This window comes from Ostrinia furnacalis, unplaced genomic scaffold (assembly GCF_004193835.3).
Source record: "Ostrinia furnacalis isolate ACB-3 unplaced genomic scaffold, ASM419383v2 OfSCF3546, whole genome shotgun sequence".
Taxonomy (NCBI): domain Eukaryota; kingdom Metazoa; phylum Arthropoda; class Insecta; order Lepidoptera; family Crambidae; genus Ostrinia; species Ostrinia furnacalis.
Window position 1 is genome coordinate 405,628 of NW_021133785.1, and position 23,468 is coordinate 429,095.

Sequence of the window (23,468 nt, forward strand, 5' to 3'; positions counted from 1 at the left end):
GAGCAGGGCAGAGAGACAATTTGGAGATGAGATATGATAATAGTCTATTGAAAGAAATATTAGAGTTCGTTAACCCTTGCAGTAGTGGAATGTAAGGGTCATTGTATTTATATCTTTAAGACCTTTTCTTACGGTTGAAAAGCAATAAAAATAACATTTTGCAATCATTATTAAGTTCTAAAGACTACCATATTGTAGGCATCTTAAACATAGTACTTTTAAGTTTTAATTTATACCAAAATTAAACATACATCAGAAGTAAAATTTGGAATAGAGGCGTGTCATATAGTTGCCAATATTGTGTCTTAGTCATCATTAATAAAAATAACAATTAGTGTGCTATAAACTAGTAAAACATTTAAATGTGTTAAATTAATAATCATTATACTACCTATCTAAAACATTGCGATAAAAACAAAAAATGACTATTATTAAACCTGGTGATTGTTTTAAATTCAACAAATGAAATAAATGATGGTAAAACTTTAAACACCTCTGTGGTAGCAATTTAATACTGCTATTTCAGAGTGCTACAAAATATGGCTTTATACTTTGATAAAATGATATATAATATCTACAAAACTAGTCTAGCTATGCATATAACACCACGATTATAATTATGGTGCCATAAAACATCGCAGTAATGCAACTGACAAAATGTGTGTTTCGATACAGACTTACGCTGGCTCTTAGATCATTGTAATATAATAATTTATTGTACGCTCCTGGAGTTTATTGCTTACTCTTAACTTAGTAACACACGACGGATTCCTAAACTTCTCCTTGCCCTTATCACAATCAGCTAGTATAGTCAGCATCAAGTAATTCATGATTGATACCAAAAGTAGCCAAAAAGTTCGCATCACGTCTTTGTTTCAATAAGGGTTTTCGCGAATGAAAGATCCGCTAGATGGCGGGACGTGGATGTGGGGTCTGACTGCTGCGTGATTGGTGGATTTTGACATATCTGTCAATGTCATGTCAAAAATAACCAATCATGCAGCATTTGGACCTCGCGTCTGCGTATTGCCATCTGGCGGATTTTTCATTCGCGAAAACCCTCATTGAAATAAAAAAGTTCACAAAAAAGTAAACAACGCAACGTTATTCCAACTGTAACAAAGACGTGTTGCGAACTTTTTGGCTAGTTTGGTTATATAATAATAATAATAAATATTTATTCACTTAAACAACCCAGTAATTTACAATATAAAGTAATTAGTAAAACTACGTTACTCAAGGGTTAGTTTTAATTTTTAGTGTCACAAAAACACGTCACGAACTATTCGACCCTGACTGTAACACGTTAGAGATCCTTAAGTAATAAGATTCTTAGCAAGTATACCACCTACATCATAACCTTACCTTAGCAGCATGCTTCAGCCGTGCCATATCAGGGTGGTGGTGGTGCTTGCCACTGGCCGCCGTGGTGGCAGCGGCCAAGTCTCTCAATGCTGCGGCGACGTCGCGTGCCGCGTGTAGTAATAGAACTTGGGACTCGGGGCTACCGGAGCCGAGGGACATGGCGCCTTGTTTGACCACTTCGCATAGTTGCACTGTTGGGGAAAGACCAGAATGAGCATTGTGTAAGAATTTAAAGTTTGCGTTTTATTTAAATGTAAGAAAGGGACTTTAAATAGCATTTAGCCATATGCTTTTTTAAATAAATAAATGATTTATTTTATCACACAAAATACAGGATAAAATACATTTAAAGATATTTGTGTAGTAAACTACATTTTTCAACCGACTGAAGAAAAAAAGAAAATTATGTATTCGGTTAATATAGTTATTATGGCGACAGACGGACATCTAACCAGTTACTACTAGTCACTATACAGGGTGGAATTTTGTAATACCACTTTGATTGAAAGTACTACTGCAGTGTAGATAGAAAATTTTATTCATATAGAAAACATTCCTTTATTTTTAAAAAGAAACTGCGTTCAAAGATCCAACTACAGTTTAAGTATTGGGGTAACCTGTAATGTTAGAACTAAGATTGTTATTAAATAAATAAATAAATATTTCGGAGTAATCTCGCAAAGCGTGAGGAGTGAGGAGTGTAGCTTTTAGGTCGAATCCTCTCAGTTAATCTCAAATTTTTCAGTGAGGGAGTGTGTGTATTTAAAAGAGTGTGAGAGAAAGAGAGAGAGAGAGAGACAAACATAATTAGTGATACATAATTAATAACTGAATATTATAATGCCCTGTCAGGGTTCATTTGAGGGTATATACGTATGTATTAGCTTAATACCTTCTTACAAAATGAAACAATAAAGTGTTCAAAATCAATCAAAAGTATTTATTCAGTTTAGACCACAAGTGGCACTTATGAACGTCAAAATATTATTATAGAAAATAATAAAAAAGAAAAGGTAGCCCTTACGGGGCACTTTACATGTCTCCTTATCTTTTGGGCCCTACCAGCGCTTCGAGACAAACATATGGCAAGTGCTGAGAAGAAACGCCGGAACAAACTCAGTCACCACTAATTGCCAGGAATTATCTAACGGTAAGAATAACCAAATTCGAGTACAGTCGCGGAATGAAAAGGTTCGTCACCTTAGTGTCGGTTTTCGCTTGCACTAGGTACTGTAAGAGTCAAACCTGCCAACATAACAGTGCAAAAAACAGTGCTGCTAACATTTAAATAAATATGACGTTTGCTAACGAATAAGGTTTTGCTTGTTTATATTTCTATGTCATCAGTGCAATGCAATGATGGCATTGATCAATTGACAATAGTTTTTTTTTATTTCATAGAAATAATAATGGCAGGTTGAACCAATAAGAAGGTTTTAGTTTATCAATCATAATAATCTTCTTGACAAGATAAATCGTCAAACAACTTTGATCAGAATAATTTTGAACTTTACTGAGGAACAGTTAAAGATTATTTTCTCTAACTCGAGATTATTCTGTAACATAGTTTCAAAAGGTAATATGTGCTCGCGATTCGTTGAAGGAATCAATTTGAAAACTGACGAACCTTTTCATTCCGTGACTGTACATCAAATATTATGAAATTATGAAACAGAGAGTGAGTGAGAGAGAGATAGGTTAGTGACATACCTATAGTGCTGACGGCGGCAGCGGCGGCGGCGGCGAGCTGGTCCTGCGAGCCGGCGGCGCCGCCGACCAGCGTCTTGGTGTCTTCCACCAGAGTCTTGGCCGTCTTCAGGATGCTCTCGCGGTGGTCTGAGAACGTGTCTGTTTCTTTCTCAGAGTGGAGCGTGCCTGTTGGAGGACAAGTGTTTGTTAGTGTTGGCTTTGAAGCAATTTATCTAGGTCTATGTATCTATCTTAATAGTTCTACTTTATTGACGTTCCGTGGGCGCTGGCAAGACGTCGTTCTAAAGACTTTACGCGACTAATTATACACGTCCATGCATCACTTTTGAATGACTTATTTTTTTGTGTCATCATCATACTCAGAATAATTAAGGAAAAAATTTGCGCAAGTGCCCAAGCGCATGGCTTATTACGTATAATGCGATCTCACATTGTGAGTTCGCGCAAGTGTACTAGAATCCAGAGTGGGTTGGATATTAATCTACTTTGATTAATTTCGTCGGGTCCAATGACAGTTTATCGTCCCTCCGGGACAAACTTGACTTTCACTGGTTGAGTTATTGGCGGTCAAGCTGTAGATCCTGGCTACACAGGAGTTGCAGCGGTGGGAACGAGAGGTGGGAATAGTCCCGTTTTTATTTTAGCAGGAAGGCACTGGTTCCAGGCCGCCACCAACCGGGTTATGTGGAAATCATTGGAGGAGGCCTATGTTTAGTAGTGGACGTCCTGTGGCTGAAATGATGATGATAATATTGACCGCTACACCTGGAGATATCCACTCACCAGCACTAGCGAACAGGATGGTGGTGTCCAGGTCGCCAATAATGGCAGCGATGGTGGCAGCCGCGTCGATGCAAGCTTGAGTGCCGCGGGAACACGACTGGAGAGCGCTGAGCACTGCTATCACCTGGAGACAACGTTCAATGTTAGTGAGCTAAGTAGAATAGAATAGAACCACAAAAAGTGATACGATATGACCACGCTGTAGCGATGGCAGTGCTATGACGTAGTCATGCCAAAACGATGGCAGTACTTGTAGCCATGAAATAGCAATAGCAGTTCTACGATGTAGCCACGCTTTTCTGGACAGTCAGGCCAAGAGGGGGTAGATCAGATTTTTAGGCCTGTGGTTGGACACAAGGGCGAAAATTATAAAGTTGGTATGGAGGAGCGTAGGGTGATCGCTATAGTAATTAGCCAATACATAGTTATTGGCCAACTTCCCTAAAATTAAAAGAAACAAGCCTAATGGAAGTTATTAAGAGAGGAAAAGAGACAAATATTTTTTCTGAGCAATACGCAGTCCAATGTAGTAAATATTTTTGTCACTTACTTATTAACAATCCAATATGCCAACTATGTATAAGCTAATTACTATAGCAATCACCCTACCATTTCGAGACCCCTGTCTCTGTTTCTATGCTATGAGATGCCGAAAGAACTGTCCTCCCTTCTGGATATGTCTCTGCTTCTGATTCTATCCTGGACGCTGTATTTTTTATTTTATTTTTCTTTATTCAGAAAACCACAGCTCTTTATAATAATAATACAAACACCTTCTACACCCCTGTCTCTGTAAAATCTATCCCGCCCCTGGACATACCCATTTTTTCTGTTTCTACACTAGTAGATGCTATTGATACACCCATGCCTCTATGTCTACGTTATGGGTCATTGTAAGAAATGCCCCGCCCCCTAGATATACCGATGCTTCTGTCATCTGGCTAATGTTTATAATCCCACGTCTTACCTTCTCGCTAACCCGCTGCGGCAACGCAGCGAGTCGACAGTGGCCTCCAGCACGAACTAACTCCGATACACTCTCTCCTAGCTCCACCACTGCGAAGCGGATACTATAGAAACTACCCCCCTCTGAATACCAGTGTGTGTGCTGAGAGCAAGGAGGATCGCTACCACATTCTTTAGTACTGTCCCCTTTACGAAGACCTTAGACAGAAGCTGTTGCAAGGGATCGTGCTGGCAACACACTACGCCTGTTTTTCTGCTATGGGATGCTGTATGAACTGCCCCGCCCCTTGGGTACGCCCATTCCTTTGTTTCTTCGCTAGGAGATGCTATTGGATACGCTATTCTTATGTTACTGCCTAGCAGATGCAAAATCTGCGTAGATCGTATGGCTATAGTTGATTAGGGAGTTACCTCTCCTCTCCTGGGTGTTTCTCCTCTTCTGTTTCTATGCTATGGGACCCTATAGGAACCTGCTTCTACGATAGGAATTGCTGTTGGATACGCCCACGCCTCCTGCTTCTATGCTGTAAAAACTGCTTTCACCGCTGGTCATGCCCATTCCTCTGTATCTTCGCTATAGGATGCTATAAGAACTGCCCCGCCCCCTAGACACGCCTACACCTCTATCTCCGTGCTATAATGTTATTCTGAGCTTTGTTACGTCTTGTTTGAATAGTGTAATTGGTACTACCGTTCTATTCATGAATAAATAAATAAATAAAGTCTATATTCCTACCTTCTCGCTAACCCGCTGTGCGTGCTGCGCGACGGCTCGCTGGTTCTGCGGCAGCGCGGCAAGTCGGCAGTGGCCTCCCGCCCGAACTAGTTCTGACACGCTTTGCGGAGCGGATAGTATAGGAACTGCCCTGCTCTCTTGGATACTAGAGACGACGGGAGCTGCGTGTATGGTGAGGGTGAGGAGGATCGCCACCATATTCTTTGGCGTTACGAGGTATGGTATCGTGCGGACACTCTTTACGAGGACCTTAGACAGGAGTTTACTGCAAGGGATCGTGCTGGAAACAATATTCTTGCTCCTGCTGGAATCAATACTGTTTGCTTGTCTTTGAGATGCTGTAAGGATTGCCCCGCCCCCCTGGATACGCCAATGTCTCTTGTTTAAGAAAGAAAGAAAAAGTATAAATGCTGGATGCTAGGAGCTACCTTTCCTGCCCTGGATACGTCGATTCCTCTTTGTCAATGCTACATGCTGTAAGAACTCCCTTCGCCAGTTCTTCTAGATATGCTCTCTGTTTCTATACTACAGGACTACAGGCTTTCTTTGGACACACCCATTCATCTGTTTCTACGCTAGGAGGTACTGTTAGATACGCCTACGTCTCTGTGTCTCTGCCATTGGACGTTGTAAGAACTGCCCCGCCCCCTTGACACGCCTACACCTCTATTTCTACGCTAGGAGATACTGTTGGATATGGCTACGCTTCGTTCCCATGCTGTAAGGACTGCTTTCACCGCTGGACTTGCCTATTCCTCTGTATCTTCGCTATAGGATGCTATAAGAACTGCCCCGACCCCTTGACACGCCTACACCTCTATTTCTACGCTAGGAGATACTGTTGGATATGGCTACGCTTCGTTCCCATGCTGTAAGAACTGCTTTTCACCCCTGGTCATGCGAATTCCTCTGTATCTTCGCTATAGGATGCTATAAGAACTGCCCCGCCCCCTAGACACGCCTACACCTCTATCTCCGTTCTATAAAGTCTATATTCCTACCTTCTCGCTAACGCGCTGTGCGTGCTGCGCAACGGCTCGTTGATTTTGCGGCAACGCAGCGAGTCGACAGTGACCTCCCGCCCGAACTAACTCGGATACACTCTCTCCTAGCTCCACCACTGCAGAGCGGGATACTGTAGAAACTACCCCCCTCTGAATACCAGTATGTGTGCTGAGAGCAAGGAGGATCGCTACCACATTCTTTGGTACTGTCCCCTTTACGAAGACCTTAGACTGGAGCTGCTGCAGAGGATCTTTCTGGAAACACGCGGCCCTGCATCTTACCCCGATGTTGTTTCGTCTGAGGCGAACTTCAGCCGGCTCAAAGACTTTGCGTATTTATAAGTGGCATAGGAGGAGGATCTGCTTTCCCCCCTGAATAATCCCATGTCTCTGTTTTTACACTATGGGATGCTATAAGGACTGTCCTTCCACCTAGACTATAAGGACTGTCCTTCCACCTAGACTATAAGGACTGTCCTTCCACCTAGACTATAAGGACTGTCCTTCCACCTAGACTATAAGGACTGTCCTTCCACCTAGACACGCCCGTATGCTAGAAGATACTGCTGGATACGCCCATGTCTGTTTCTTGATAGGAGGCGCTGTTGGATACGCCCAACTTTCTGAATACGTCTTATCTGTCTACTGTAATGTCTTTCTTTCTATGTCTTACCTTCTCGCTGACCCGCTGTGCGTGCTGCGCGACGGCTCGTTGATTCTGCGGCAACGCAGCAAGTCGGCAGTGGCCTCCCGCACGAACTAACTCCGATACACTCTCTCCTAGCTCCACCACTGCGGAGCGGATGCTGTAAGAGGAAAAGATAAATCAGTATATTATTATGTTATAACACACATATTATGCAAATAAATGATTTCAATTTGAAAAAGAGAACTTTATTACTTTGTTTATGTGTATGTCAGCAGCTTCTATTGAGTGTAAAGACGGCTTGTATAGCCGTATGGTTTTGGCAGAGTAGAATAGGAACCCCCTTAATTCTCCTGTGGATTTCCAAAATTCAACTAAGGGAGAAATCGTCAGGACAGTGTCAAATCTTGGGGAGTGTAAGCCATTACCTTTTAATTAGGGAATGTCATAAATTATGACTCATTGTAGATAGTAGAACAATTAATACACTCGTGTATTCTGTGTAACGGCAACGTAAGTGGCTCATCTCTTGGCGACTCGTGTGTATTTTGAATCAAGGTGCGCAAACTTAGTATTCTGTCTTAGGGTGTTTTTATCCCCACGTCCGTGATGAAATCCGCACGACATTAAAACCACCCTTATGTACAAGTAATAAGTTGTTTTATCCACTCAACGTAGACACTTTTCGTGACGAATTGCTTCCACTCTGAACCTTATTCAGCTAAATATAAGGTCACTATCAGCTCACCTGTTAGCGACGTCTGCGTTGGGCGTAGTAGCGGCGGCTCCCAAGCTGTCCTGCGCCAATGATTCGTACTTGTGCACCATCTCGCTGCCCAGCTGCACCAGACGACTGGCGTCGGTGGCTGACTTCGCCGTCTGAGAAAATTAATACACTCATATAGCTACTCTTTCATACGCTGTCTTGTCAAAATCTATACTTATAATAAATCTGTAGAGAGGTCAATTCTGTACATGAAATATATTTTCAAAATAACTATCAGGGGGTGATTAGTGATCGATACTGATGCCAAAAATGCAATCAGTAAAATTTTTGTCTGTCCGTCTGTATGTTCCTTATAGAAACAAAAACTACTCGACGGATTTTAACGAAACTTGGTACTATTATTCTTCATACTCCTGGACAGGTTATAGTATACTTAGGAATTCCCACGGGAACAGGAATTAGCGGGAAAATCCTTTTGTATGAAAATTCTAAACCGCTTAAGTTAGACGCTTGAAATTTGGCATGTAGGTACCTTAGTAAACTTAAAGCTTAGTTACAACAAGGAATTCCCGAAATTCCCACGGAAACGGGTATTAGCGAGAAAATCCTTTTGTATGAAAAATCTAAACCGATTAAGTTAGACGCTTGAAATTTGTCATGCAGGTACCTTAGTAAACTTAAAGCTTAGTTACAACAGGATATTGCAAAATTCCCACGGGAACGGGAGTTAGCGGGAGAAAACATGTATATGAAAAAAATCTAAACCGCGTAAGATAGATGAAGGGGGTAAAACGGGATCCACGCGTACGAAGTCGCGGGCGGCCGCTAGTTTAACAATATTATTGCACCTGTAGTAGTTGAAAATGCCATAAAAGACGTTGCTTTTTCCAAATCGGAAAATTTTCGTGATTTCTTTAGTTAGAGAGATATAAAATCGCCACTACTTTAACATTATCTGACAGAAATATTATCTGAATGACAGCTAAATTCCCAGGGACTTTATCAACAAGTAGTGAAGCAGACGTAAAAATAATTACGATAGTGGAGCGATGCGGGAGTAGTGAAATGTGACGTCACAGTACTGTCAGATCCTGCGGCTTTTGACGTTATAAAAATGGAGTTCTACGCCTCTTCATTGCCGCAGGAAACAAGTCAGTTATGCGTTATAGTTCCAAAATACTGGACTGTCCTGTCGATGACATTGACAGTGGGGCGCCACCGTCAATACCGGATCGCTGGTTCCGATTTTTGCCATGTTGGAAACCATAGAGTTGAACGATGGTAGCCTCCCCTGTCATTGCGTTTGGTGGGACAGTTCAGCGTGGGTCATCTACAGGGTGGAAACGTTAAGTGATCTCACTCGATTATTTCTAAACTATACAAGATATCGAAAAACTGATTACTGATTCTGAAAGTGCTTCACAAGCTCTTTCAAACGGTACAAATCTGGGGGCACGGCAGTGCCCCCGCCAAGTCGAGCGCGAAGCAAACACTGCCGTACCATCCTTTACTGGAACCATTTCGCCGCATTTTCAGGCCCCTATTTGAGAACCTCTGGATAAGACCAGAACGCAGAAATTTTCGTCATCTAGTAAGCTATAATCACATACTTAAAATCCAAAATTTCAAGTCTGTAGGTCATTTAGTTCCGAAGTTAAGCGAAAGCAAAGTTTCGCATTTACGACACTCACTCACTCACTGATGATCATCAAAATAGAACTAGTACTTCCCAATTTTTTTTATTAAACAATAAACACTTAAAATGAACTCGTAAATTGCATTCTTATTTAAAATTATTCATGGAAAACATTGGTTTTAGGCTTTACTTGCTATAATATTATCAAGACATGAGTGCCATGACTGTGGCTGTACTAAATGTATGGAAGCTGGAAACATTGAATTTTAGGATGGATCCAGTTAATTTTGTAACCTATTATTGGTATCGTTGGATAGAGCTCGTGAAGCACTTTCAGGATCAGTAACCAGTTTTTGAATATCTTGTATAGTTTTTAATATTATGTGGTTTTACTAAATGTATGGAAGCTGAAAACAATTAATTTTCGGATAGATCCAGTTAATTCTGTAACCTATTATTGGTACCGTTGGATAGAGCTCGTGAAGCACTTTCAGGATCAGTAACCAGTTTTTCGATATCTTGTATAGTTTAAAAATAATCGAATGAGATCACTTATCGTTTCCACCCTGTATATGTGGCTTACCATGTCTGTGGCGAGTCGCGCGATCTCCTTGGCAGCCGCGATCATACGCGCCTGGTAGTCAACAAACGAGTCGTTCTCGTCGTACGACGCGATCAGAGACATCCTGGGGACAAACACACATAAAATAAATAAATAAAAATGTTTATTCAGTACATAGGCCCTCTCCAGGGCACTTATACACGTCCCAAATATATCTTGCCATAACGTAATACTGGCACTAGATTTTAAATAACTTGAAAAAGTTTTAAGGTGGGAATCGAACCCACGAACTTTAGCTTGCCGGGCGACTGCTCTTGATCATCTGAGTTACAGGCTGAGTTTTACAATTTTACTTTAACTTTGACAAACGTCAAACTACAAAATATAAACACCGGTTATGGTTATTGTCACGGTTTAAATAACAACTGCAAAATAAAAATAAAAGGTGCAACTCAGCTTTACATTTAGGTGAACTTGTCGAAATTTTCTAGTGTAATACGCTGTTATGGCCAGCGTTTGTTTCATCAGTTTATTTAATACTATTCACACGATAAACATGTGATAAGGCCCATCAAGTTTCATCGAAATTCTTTCATAGATCTTCCGTCAAAAAGTAATACACAAACATCCATCCTCACAAAATTCCACAATTCACATAAGTACATATATATTATGTATTAGTAGAACGTCCGACACTGAAAAACACTTTCGTAAAATGATTTCCGGTTCAAAAGTGTAGGTAAACAGTATTTTTGTTGTGCTATTTATCCCAATGAAAAATACCCATTATGGGGTGTAACTTCTTTAACAAAACCACGTACATTTTCCCCATAAGCCTGATCCTCTCCATGACCGACACTCCAGTCACCCACAGTCTATTTTGCACTGAATTCGCCACTTTTACAACCACTACAAACTATTGAATCACAAGCACTCACGCGCAGCGTAGTAAACAAATGTGCTCACTTCTGTTTGCGCGGCGAGACTGGCAAGACGGCGTCATTTTAGCACTAGATGTAAATATAAATACTAACTCTTCAGTCAGGGTAAACAATAGTGTACAATTGACATACTTTTTAAGGCTGTCAAAATGGGATTCTCCCATAGATATGGTGTGGCAATGATGATGAGTCATTAGGTCAAAGCTTTCCAAAGAAAATAATTTCAAAGCCATAAAAATTTAAAACTAATTAATTTTCAGGGCTAGAATGATATTTTTATTTAAGGACTGTCATGGAAGTATTTATTTACTTATTGATGTCAACTGTCCCATAGTTAATTTTGGTTTCTTATTTAGCAACTGATGACTTTACTATGATCCCGTATAAACGTTTGGCATAACTCAATCAACGGCTTGTGTCCTTAGAAGCACGAAACATATTTTTTTCAGCAGAACGAGTTGATTCAAGGTTGCAATCTTCTTAAAATTTGTTTGGGAATGGAACCCAGGACCTCCAGGTTAAAAAGACTAAAGAAAACATTATTGTTCATACTGAGCGCATCACAATAATCTCAGTGTAACATTGTCTAGCTATTATTATCTGGCGACAGTCATAACGCTTTAGTGATGACATATTTAATAATAATGCAGTCTACATTCCGCAACGTAATAAACTAGCGAATAACCTGGTTTCACTCAAGTTAAACACTAGTTTTCAACCGACTTCAAAAAAAAGGAGGAGGTTCTCAATTCGACCCGTATGTTTTTTTTTTTTTTTTTTTTCTATGTTTGTTACGCGATAACTCCGCCAATTATGAACCGATTTGAAAAAATCTTTTTTCGGCGTATAGGTAATACCTCAAGGGTGGTCCCATTTAAATTTAATAATAGAAAAAACAACCCCCAAGGGTGGAAAATTGGGGATGAACTTTTTTATACGCAATATCTCCGCCGATTATAAATCAATTTGAACGATTATTTTTTTGTTGAATAGGTATTATCAAAAGGGTGGTTTCATGCGAATTTGAAGAAAATATTTCACCCCCAAGGGTGGAAAATTGGGGATGAACTTTTTTATACGTTTGCACACTTTTGCACAACAATTTTATTTTTTCAGATTAATAAAAAGTCAAGTTTTTTGATTAATGATTAAAACATTGAAAAAGTGACCAGAATAGCATGATTTTTAATTTATATTCTCAAAATGTGATGTATTGGGATCACGAAAATTTGCTGAGAGAGTTGAAGAATAGCATCAGTCGCATTTCAATTTCATTTCAATGGACGAAATACGGCAAAACAGGGAACGCTTCATGAAAAACCAAACTGAGTGGATTCCCGGAGCCATAGTGTTACATGTTTCTGTTCATAAAGTTCAGTCTTCCACGGCGAAAGATTCTACACCTGGACGACCACTCAAGGAGTTCGACGAGTCCAGCAAAAAGACGAAAAGAAGAAGACTTTTAGACCTCATTTCCTCAAGAAGTACTTGGGAACTGATATTGGCTGCTGAAGCTGCAGCGCAAATGTCTGCTGGCCACAGCAACTTGGCAAGTCATTAATATTGTCCCAGTCTACAAACTAAATTAAAAAAAACTGAGATTCTTTGTTCCATATAAATCGCAAAAATGTTTATTTGATTTTCATAAAATTGTCCATAAAAAACGGGAATTTCATACTTTAACACCTAATACATCATAAGACCAATTATACTGTAAAGTTAGTTTCTTCTTTCCTTTTTAGTCTGTTTCTCTTGATTTTAAATAAATAAGTATTTTATTACCAAAAAAATTTTTTTTTCAAACCTACCTATTATAATTATAATAACAAGCCTAATTAATCTTAAATTGCACAAAAAAGTAAGTAATGCGTGTATTAAACCCATTAAAGTAAAAAAATAATATTGTCCAGCTAGCTTGTTCTACTCGAATCACTGTGCAGTGGCCTAATTCACGTATTTTAACAGTCAAGATCTCGCTGACGTTCATAAGTTGATCCCATTTAAAAACAGTTCTTTTGTATTCACAAGGGTCATTTTGATAGAACGATTACTCGATAGGATCGCAACTTAGTGTTTTGTTGTCGTTGAAGTTTTGTTACGTGAATAAGGCTACTGTAGTTCCTGAGATTAGCGCGTTCAAGAAAACTCTCTCGTCAGTCTACGTCATGTGTCAAGAATGAAAAGCAATAAAAATGAAATGCTATTTATACATTAGATCTAGACTTGAAGGCCAGGGTTTTGTGGTTTGTGCTAGAAAACCTGCCGGTTTCTGGCGCAAGATTATTTGTCAAATATTTAGTGGAACTCCTCTTATTTCTTCTAATTTCCCTATGACAGTTTAACTTTTGCTCAGACTGACTTGACATTCACTGGTTGGGCTTTTATTGGCGGTCAAGCTGTAAATCCTGGCTACACAGGAGTTGCAGCGATTGGAATACTGCCAATGGTAGCTTTTTTGGCCATAACGGAGAAGCTCTTGGCCTGCATCTCACCTCTCAGCGAACTTCACCCGGAATCCTCAACCACAGAAAACTTGGTCATAGTTTTTTTCCGTTTTTTATTTAAATGTAGTCCTTGTATCACTGCAATCTGGTATCGATTTATTGTGATTGTCACTATATTACAGTTCGCCTCTGAGTTCTGTATCTAGCAGCCTTCCTACATATTTTTTTTGTATTTGTACCGCAAAAAACTGGGACACTGTCATGTGAACACACAATTTTGCGGGATTCAGTAATGCTCCTGCATTTTGCGGTATCATCCGTAAAAATGAACTGCCGTGCGAAAGGGCGCTTAGGTAGTGCAGTATCTTTTAGGAGGCGATATAATATTTTATATCCATAATGTTTCTAAAAGTTCGTTAGATTTGTTTTTAATGAGTGACCACGGTCAATTGGAGAATTTTAGTCATCAGTTCACGGCTATATTTACGGCGGTTTATTTATAAATCGATTGATGAATCGCGTGCGGATCGACAAGTCTTGCTGGCGGAGCGCCAAGTGCACCGCTTTCACTCTTATTCAAGTATCATTATAAATACTGGCATATTAATATACGGTGGGGATTAGATTGTATATTTTAAAGTCTGTAAACCTTTGAAAAAGAGGCTGACAATAGTGTCTGAGTTTCTTGCGCTGCTTCTTCTCAGCACTGGCCCATTTATTGTCCCGAAGCAGTGGTAGGGTTAATACTGGGACGTGTAAGTGCTTTTGCATAAATAAATGAGTTTTATGAAATTTACTGAAGAAATATAAATACCTATACAAACAACTCAGGTAGGTCTACAACAAAGACACGAGCTCATTAAATTAAATTCTTTTTGGGTCCAATAAATCCCACTAAATAATATTTTAGAAACCAAAGCCATCCTTATGTATATACGCCTTGTGCATTTACGCAAGAAAATACACAATGAACAAAAAACAAAATCTCTGCAGTATCATCGCAAACAATTAAATTCGAATCCGAAATAAGGATCTAGAAAATTGGGAGTTAAAATTTTTACACTTCTAAAATTAGTAAAAGTTGGATATTGGAATATTTTATGTTTGGACTGTTGATGACCAACATTGGACCACATTTTCATAAAATAGCGACGACACTACAGTCGATTGCGTTTTGACAGCTCACATAAACTTTATCCATAGGGTACCGTAGGACGTCCACCTACAAGGTGGACCGACGACATCGTAAAGGTAGCAGGGAAGCGCTGGACGCAGGCCGCTACCAATCGATCAACGTGGAAAGCATTAGGGGAGGCCTATGTTCAGCAGTGGACGTCCTATGGCTGAAATGATGATGATGATGATGATGATGAGAGTACCGTAGGGTAGGACATAGACCTTATTAATAGGGTACAGTACAGTAGGGTACCGTCCCCTACCTTCTCAATACATTCCTCGCCGATCTCAAACCACGCGAACGTAATAAACACTGACCTTACGCGCCGCAAATAGCTCTGAATGCAGGCCAGCTGGGTCGGTTAAGGGCGGGTAGCGAAAATGTTTCATTCAGTTTGTTTTATTATTATAAAGTACATAGTGTAGTCTAAAGGCTAGCTTTTGTTTTAAGTTATTTATTTTGATGTTCATAAGTGCAAACTCTTGGTCTAAATTGTATAAAAGACATTTCGTTCATTAGACAAACTACTGACTATTAATTTTCACCAATGAAACCCTGTTTCCTTTAAATGTAATTGCCTAAATTAATTGGTACCTTTCGTATTTTGGTCCTTCAAGCCGCATTATGACTGTTACTTATTTGTTAAAAGCATTTAATTATATTGAAAGCTAAATAATAAAATATATTCTCACAACAAGAAGGCGGTAATAAATATATTTTAGTCTGCTAGTCCTTCAACCCGGATTAGAACCTAAAAATCAAAATACTATGTAATAAAAAAGGAAACTCAATGGCATTTCTAGGCTAGAACAAAGTGCCTTGTATTCACTCTAAAACATGAAATGTAGTCCTTCGAACCGGATATAAACCAGCCATCAATAAAATTGATCCCTTGAGCCTGAGGATTAGAATTTAGAACCTATGGATCAAAATAATTGAAAACTGAATGTTATTTCATAGTTAGAACGAGGTCTCTTGGTTGTTATTAAACTTAAAAATTGGTCCTTCGAGCCGGATATGAGTAATCGTACGTGTTCTCAGCAAGGCGCTGCTAGCAGCGGTTGAACGCTCCTCACTGGCTCTTCAACTTGAAAAAATTGATCCTTCGAGCCGGATGTTTTTTTAAAGACTACTAGTAATTTGTTTTGCATAAATTACTATTAGTCCCGTTAGCCCTTCGTACTAAGCTAAATATGCTTGTGTCACGAGTGGGCTCACCACAAGTCAGCAGGATTCGTACCAGCCTTCGTGTTCCAGTTCAGATGTCGTGGGTCCGTTATATGAGTTCAGTCCTACCTGTTCTCAGCCAGTCGCTGCTGGCAGCGTGCGAGCGACTCCAGCAGTGGGCCGACGGCGCCGCGCTCAGTACTCAGTGAGCGGACGAACGCGCTCAGTTCGCTCAGCGACGAGCGAGTCAGCTGGGATTGGGCGTTGACCTCGCTGTGGGCTGACACGGCCTGTGGAAAAATTATCGGTTGAGGCAAATAAGATAACTATGCACGTAATACTGGACTGTAGGTTACACTACACGGTGGTTGTACGCGTAAATAATGACGTATTGACTTTGAATTAGTTTTTGATTGCCATTAGCGGACACATCCAGTTCTTACAATTGATAATATTGCATGGGTGGTCTAAAATTTACAATGATCGGTTAAGGCAAATAACACAGCTATGCACATACTACTGGACAAGCTAGACGGAATCACATTGCGTCACAACACGGTGGTTGTACGCGTAAATAATGACGTATTGACTTTGAATTAGTGTTTTGATAGCATTTCACGGACATATCCAATTCTCGCTCGCTAAAGAGTGGTCTAAAAACCGGGATTAAGTGAAAATTACAAGGGTGTCGTTAAGCTTCTCCAAAAGTATCGCAAGATTTCAATGAAAATCGTTGATTCTTTGTTACCACAACATCGCAGTCACGTCACTTTCGCGTGATAACCCCTTTGACTTCTGCTATACGTGCTAACACATCCTCCTTGGTGTGGCGTCGCCGATGTGTCATCCAAGTAACCCTGTCGCTGTCACGCCACTATTGCGTCACTGTCACATCACAATCGCGTCACTATCACGTCACTTACCCTCTGGTTCCCGCGTGCAGCGGCGGCGGCTCGTAACAGCGCCATGGCAGCCTCTAATACAGTGCGAGTGTGTTGTAGCAGCGCTGCCTGTGCATCTGATTGCGTTACTAGAGACGCTAGGCTCACTGCGTCACTATCAAGTCACCATTACAATCATGTCACTTTGCCCCTTTGTTGCCGCCTCGCCGTCACGTCACTATCACGCCTCTTTGACCCCTCCTATACGTGCTAACGCATCCTCCTTGATGTGGCGTCGCCGTTGTGTCATTCAAATAACCCTGTCGCTGTCACGCCACTATTGCGTCACTGTCACGTCACAATCGCGTCACTATCTCGTCACTTACCCTCTGGTTGCCTCGCGCGGCGGCGGCGGCTCGTAACAGCGCCATGGCTGCCTCTAATACAGTGCGAGTGTGTTGTAGCAGCGCCGCTTGCGCGTCCGATTGCGTCACCAGAGACGCTAGGCTCACTGCGTCACTATCAAGTCACCATTACAATCATGTCACGTTGCCCCTTTGTTGCCGCTCCGCCGTCACGTCACTATCACGCCTCTTTGACCCATCCTATACGTGCTAACACAACCTCCTTGGTGTGGCGTCGCCGTTGTGTCATTCAAATAACCCTGTCGCTGTCACGCCACTATTGCGTCACTGTCACATCACAATCGCGTCACTTACCCTCTGATTGCCTCGTGCGGCGGCGGCGGCTCGCAATAACGCCATGGCAGCTTCTAATACAGTGCGGGTGTGTTGTAGCAGCGCCGCTTGCGCGTCCGATTGCGTCACTAGTGACGCTAGGCTCACTGCGTCACTATCACGTCACCATTACAATCAAGTCACGTCATCCCATTGTTATTATAGCATCGCTGTCACGTCATTAACACGTGATAGCCCCTTTAACTTCTCCTATACGTGCTAACGCATCCTCTTTGGTGTGGCGTCGCCGTTGTGTCATCCAAATAACCCTGTCGCTGTCACGCCACTATTGCGTCACTGTCACATCACAATCGCGTCACTTACCCTCTGGTTCCCGCGTGCAGCGGCGGCGGCTCGCAATAACGCCATGGCGGCCTCTAATACAGTGCGAGTGTGTTGTAGCAGCGCCGCTTGCGCATCCGATTGCGTCACTAGTTACGCTAGGCTCACTGCGTCACTATCACGTCACCATTACAATCAAGTCACGTCATCCCATTGTTATTACAGCATCGCTGTCACGTCATTAACACGTGATAGCCCCTTTAACTTCTCCTATACGTGCTAACGCATCCTCCTTGGTGTGGCGTCGCCGTTGTGTCATCCAAGTAACCCTGTCGCTGTCACGCCACTATTGCGTCACTGTCACATCACTGTCACGTCACTATCACGTCACTTACCCTCTGGTTGCCTCGTGCAGCGGCGGCGGCTCGCAATAACGCCATGGCTGCCTCTAATACAGTGCGAGTGTGTTGTAGAAGCGCCGCCTGTGCATCTGATTGCGTCACTAGCGACGCTAGGCTCACTGCGCCCGTGCACGTTGCTTCTGCGTATGATACCTGTCGAAATAAAACAAATGTAAGCTTGGACATTTTAGGCCCATTTCAGAGAGGTGGCACCACTATACATAAGCAGACCCCAAGATCCAAGCACCCACGCTCGCTAATGGAGTCTAATTGAGACTTAAACTGCGCCATCTACGCATCATCAAAGCGCCTACGCATGAAACACTTCTTAACTGTCACCTACATTAATGAGGGCTATCGTTTTTATACTTAACAGTTGGCACCCCTGGCGATTGACAGGATCTTACTCTACAGTGGCGCCATCTTGATGAGTGCAAATGCGATAGTCCTCCTACCACTTTAGCGCTCACCAGTTGGTGCCACTGTCTTCGCTACTAGCAAGTGACAGGACCTTACTCTACAGTGGCGCTAAAACGATAGCCCTCATTGCTAAAGCTGTACGCTAAAACTTGCGACCGTGCACGTTGCTTTTGAAATCAGTACTACCTGCGCTGTAGACACTTTGTGTCCAGTTGCTTCCACTTGATACCATACAACGCCTCGTAAATTTTTTGTACCGCTCAAACTAAAGTGGAAAGAAGTGGACAAAAGACAACATAAAGGCTGCAGGAAGAGACTGGAAGCTGCCCATTTCCAACCGGGCAATTTTTCATCAATTTTACGCGATAAGCTCATACGTTTGTAGTCTAAAATCATCGAAAAGATTTTATCACGGCGCGCATCCTAGCTTGAAGAAAGCATTGGGTGAGGCCTATGTTCAGCAGTGGACGTCCTGTGACTAATATGAAGCGAAGGTAAGTTAACTCACCAGCTGCGTGACGGCGTGTCCCAAGTTCTCAGCCTCGCCTATAGCGGCCACTCGAAGCGGCTCCACGCGCTCCAGCATTTCTGTGGCGCTATTCTCGATTTGCTCCGAGTAACCTGTGAGATTGATAAATAATATAGAATAGGCTAGATGACAAAATTTCAATTATTTGTCCGTCAGACAGATAATTAAAAAATATTAGACTCATATTTTTTATTTTCTTTCATAATTAAATAATAACAGTGATACATCGAGTTGAAATGGCGCGATACGTCACGCTTGAGTAGAATTTTTACTCAAAAGTGACGTCACGCGACATTTCAACTCATTATAATACTGTAATTATTCGATTATGGAAAAAAATAAAAAATATGAGTAATATTTTCTAATTATCCGTCTGACGGACTAAATAGAATTTCGATTTCATTACCCAGTCATCATCCCTATTATTTCAATTCAAGGATTTTCAATTTTCTATCGATTTCTCAAATCATTATCTATACTAATATTATAAAGAGGTGAAGTTTGTGTTTGTGTATTTGTTAAATTGTAAGGGGTAATCTCGGGATCTACTGAACCGATTTTAAAAATTCTTTCACCAATAGAAAGCCACATTATTGCCCAGTGTCATAGGTAATATAAAAAACCGAAAAATTCCACGGTTTTTGCTGTTAGTGTGCATCCAGTAAAATGTAGATCCTGTTCCCTGTCAGCATGTCCCGTGACCTACTAAATGTTCAGATCAATGATTCTCTATAAGTGATCTACATCAATTCGGCAAGTTCCCTGCCAGTGTATTCGCTACTAGTTTTCATCCTGTACAATATTGTACCCTGCAGCAATTCTTTTACCCATTAAGGTGTTCAGATTAATGATACCCAAAAGATCTACATCAACCCAGTATGTTCCCTGTCAACGTGAAAGTCAATCTTCCACGTGTTCTGATCACGATTTCCAAAGCGTCCACACGTCCACTACCAGTATGTACCCTATACATTATTGTATGTACCCTGTCCACACGTACCCTGCCACGTGTTCCCCTGTCGCGGCGCGAGCTCCTGTCCAACTGCCTGGATGGCGGCGGTGTCGAGTTCTCGTAACAGCCGCGCTAGTGTCTCTTGGGCTGCCGTGCACTCATCACGCCTGTCCCTAGTGTACCCTGTCCACACGTACCCTGCCACGTGTTCCCCTGTCGCGGCGCGAGCTCCTGTCCAACTGCCTGGATGGCGGCGGTGTCGAGTTCTCGTAACAGCCGCGCTAGTGTCTCTTGGGCTGCCGTGCACTCATCACGCCTGTCCCTAGTGTACCCTGTCCACACGTACCCTGCCACGTGTTCCCCTGTCGCGGCGCGAGCTCCTGTCCAACTGCCTGGATGGCGGCGGTGTCGAGTTCTCGTAACAGCCGCGCTAGTGTCTCTTGGGCTGCCGTGCACTCATCACGCCTGTCCCTAGTGTACCCTGTCCACACGTACCCTGCCACGTGTTCCCCTGTCGCGGCGCGAGCTCCTGTCCAACTGCCTGGATGGCGGCGGTGTCGAGTTCTCGTAACAGCCGCGCTAGTGTCTCTTGGGCTGCCGTGCACTCATCACGCCTGTCCCTAGTGTACCCTGTCCACACGTACCCTGCCACGTGTTCCCCTGTCGCGGCGCGAGCTCCTGTCCAACTGCCTGGATGGCGGCGGTGTCGAGTTCTCGTAACAGCCGCGCTAGTGTCTCTTGGGCTGCCGTGCACTCATCACGCCTGTCCCTAGTGTACCCTGTCCACACGTACCCTGCCACGTGTTCCCCTGTCGCGGCGCGAGCTCCTGTCCAACTGCCTGGATGGCGGCGGTGTCGAGTTCTCGTAACAGCCGCGCTAGTGTCTCTTGGGCTGCCGTGCACTCATCACGCCTGTCCCTAGTGTACCCTGTCCACACGTACCCTGCCACGTGTTCCCCTGTCGCGGCGCAAGCTCCTGTCCAACTGCCTGGATGGCGGCGGTGTCGAGTTCTCGTAACAGCCGCGCTAGTGTCTCTTGCGCTGCCGTGCACTCTTTCACGCCTGGCGCCTTGTCCCTGCACACGAAATTAACATCTATTACAACTAGGGATGAAACGGATAGTTGTTTGGCCGGATACCGGATACCGGATATCCGGCCAGCTGCTAGGCCGGATAGCCGGATATCCGGCGGCCGGATAGTTGGCCAATTGTCTCGTTGCATGTCGTGACGAGTTTAGCGCCGCACAGGTGCTTCGAACGCGATAGTAGACTAGACTAGTCACACTTTTCGAAAATCGAATCCGTCCGAATAGAATGTCAGATTTTGTCACTTTTCTAGGGGGCAGATCAATTCGGGCGATTTCGGTTGCTATCGTGAGTGTGTGATTGAATAGTGAAAATTCAATTAGTTTACTTGTTGCGTAATCTGACTGATCTGCATGCATCATGTCATCAGACCATCAGTGAAAAAAAGATCGCTTTTTTTATTTGGCAATATTTCGACATTAACAGATATTTATTATTTATGTATTCGTCATTAGAGTTATTCACTCACGCCCAGAAAGAGAAATTAGTTTTTTGAAAAGCCTTAATAATTGGCTTTTGTAACTTTTTGGACTTTAAATAAAAGCAGTCATTATTATAAGCCATTTTATTGATATTTACCTCAAAGATTAATGTATTTCATTTTATTAATAGGAAAATGTCGTAGTTTTTTAATATCCGGTATCCGGCCGGATAGTGAGTTACTATCCGGTATCCGGCCGGATAGTAAATTTAGGCCGGATATCCGGCCTACCGGATAGTTACCGGATATCCGTTTCATCTCTAATTACAACTGCTTAAGGCAGCTTTTTCCAAAGTAGGCGATAAAGCCCCCTTGTGGGCGCTGCAGGCCTAAAGGGGGGGCGGTAAGTTACAAAGAAAAAAAAATCGGGGCGTTTTAAGTTATAGTGTTTTTTAACAGGTGAAAAAATGGGTTAATTAGACAAAATAAGTTTGGGAACCTCTGTCGTTTTAGTCGTCATATAAGCCCAGTAATTGTATGGTGTCAAGTGGATGCAAATGGACATAAAAGTATCTACGCTTGCGCCCACGCAAGTAACCGATATAGCTGACTTTACAAACTTAAGTGGTGCGCTGCGAGAGTGCTTCCTGTAGTGCTGTACCCTGTCATACACTAAATGTACCCTGCCAGGTGTTACCCTGGTACCTTAAGGAGATCCAGGAACTGGACGTCATTTGGCTGAAACAAACGAACTACTAGGGGCGTCTATAACTTACCGGATGTCGGTGACGAGCGCCTTGATGCTGTCGGATACGGTCTTGCTATGCGCAGCTAGTTGTTGCCACTGCGTTCGCTCCTGCGGCGAGAGAGCGAGAACTTTGGCTGCTTCCAGCATCGAGCAGGACGACGATATTATGCTCCTGTTGGAGAGAATAAGGGTTTATTTGTGGTTAAAGAAAATGTTTTCAAAACAGACAATAGTCATTTACATGAGAACATCATTTACATAGGTAACTATTAAAATAGATCGTTCAAAACGCCTACTTCATTTATTACATACTCATTTAGTGAATTCATTATAATTTTAATGTTTTTAATAAGAAGGTACTTTCTAGAAATCTTAATCCATAAATGAGCTTAGGTATTTGACTGGCTTATCAAACAAAACACTATTTTGGTTTGGAATAGAAAATACGGTCTAGCTAGATTAAAAACGAAGCACACTTATTAACTAGAGCCGTTCAGTATTCTTTGTATGAAACTCCTGCTACACCGCACACTAATCGGAATCGTAACTTAAACGCCTCGCCTCGGGACAAGCTTCTGAACTGCGAGGCATGCGTAGTCAACTAGCTTACGGCTCGACGTATCACCTAAAGCTTGGTCCATAAGCACGTAGAATTTTGTCCAATGACCTCAAGCTACCCATCCTTATCGCTCGCGCGTAATTATGTTGCTGTCGCGCTCGCACACTCACTGCGGGCGCCCGTCGCACAGTCGCGACAGCAATATAATTACGCGCGAGCGATAAGGATGGGTAGCTTGGGGTCAAAATTCTACGTGCTCACGGACCAGGCTTTAGTCGAAGCCAAGTCGGTCTTGGTCCGCTTACGTCACGTTCTTACGTTAGTTTGACGGCGACGATTCTTTTCCGCGTCGATAAGTGTGCTAGGTATGACTCTTTATATAACTAACCTGCCACACTGTAGTATAGGCTCCACCGAAGCGCGTGCTTGCTGTGAAACTCGAGCGGGCACGCTGGCGAATTCTGGTCGGTCCGCGAACAAGACTAGGCCGCGCACGGCTTCTAGCAAAGGACCGGTTGCAGCGGCGCAGCGGGCGCGGTTTTCCTGCGTAGATAGAAAAATAATTGTAGACATTTATAAGTTGAAATT

General features: G+C 42.5%; 1 protein-coding gene across 13 annotated transcripts in view; it reads right to left on the reverse strand.

Moving 5' to 3' along the window:
• The window catches only part of rhea (Talin_middle and talin-RS domain-containing protein rhea), a 139,605-nt gene that overhangs the window by 40,589 nt on the left and 75,548 nt on the right, over window positions 1–23,468 (reverse strand). For 12 of the 13 annotated variants that reach the window (XM_028311772.1, XM_028311769.1, XM_028311767.1 and 9 more), the window contains 12 exons: window positions 23,269–23,423; window positions 22,350–22,493; window positions 21,009–21,142; window positions 19,094–19,206; window positions 18,160–18,318; window positions 15,994–16,154; window positions 10,157–10,259; window positions 7,959–8,089; window positions 7,238–7,370; window positions 3,859–3,982; window positions 3,076–3,240; window positions 1,366–1,556 (listed from right to left, as the gene is read on the reverse strand). In XM_028311772.1, the coding sequence (XP_028167573.1) occupies window positions 1,366–1,556; window positions 3,076–3,240; window positions 3,859–3,982; window positions 7,238–7,370; window positions 7,959–8,089; window positions 10,157–10,259; window positions 15,994–16,154; window positions 18,160–18,318; window positions 19,094–19,206; window positions 21,009–21,142; window positions 22,350–22,493; window positions 23,269–23,423 (1,713 nt within the window). Of the gene's footprint in view, window positions 1–1,365; window positions 1,557–3,075; window positions 3,241–3,858; window positions 3,983–5,560; window positions 5,635–7,237; window positions 7,371–7,958; window positions 8,090–10,156; window positions 10,260–15,993; window positions 16,155–18,159; window positions 18,319–19,093; window positions 19,207–21,008; window positions 21,143–22,349; window positions 22,494–23,268; window positions 23,424–23,468 lie in introns of all 13 variants that reach the window. The other variant, XM_028311764.1, reaches the window with a different exon arrangement.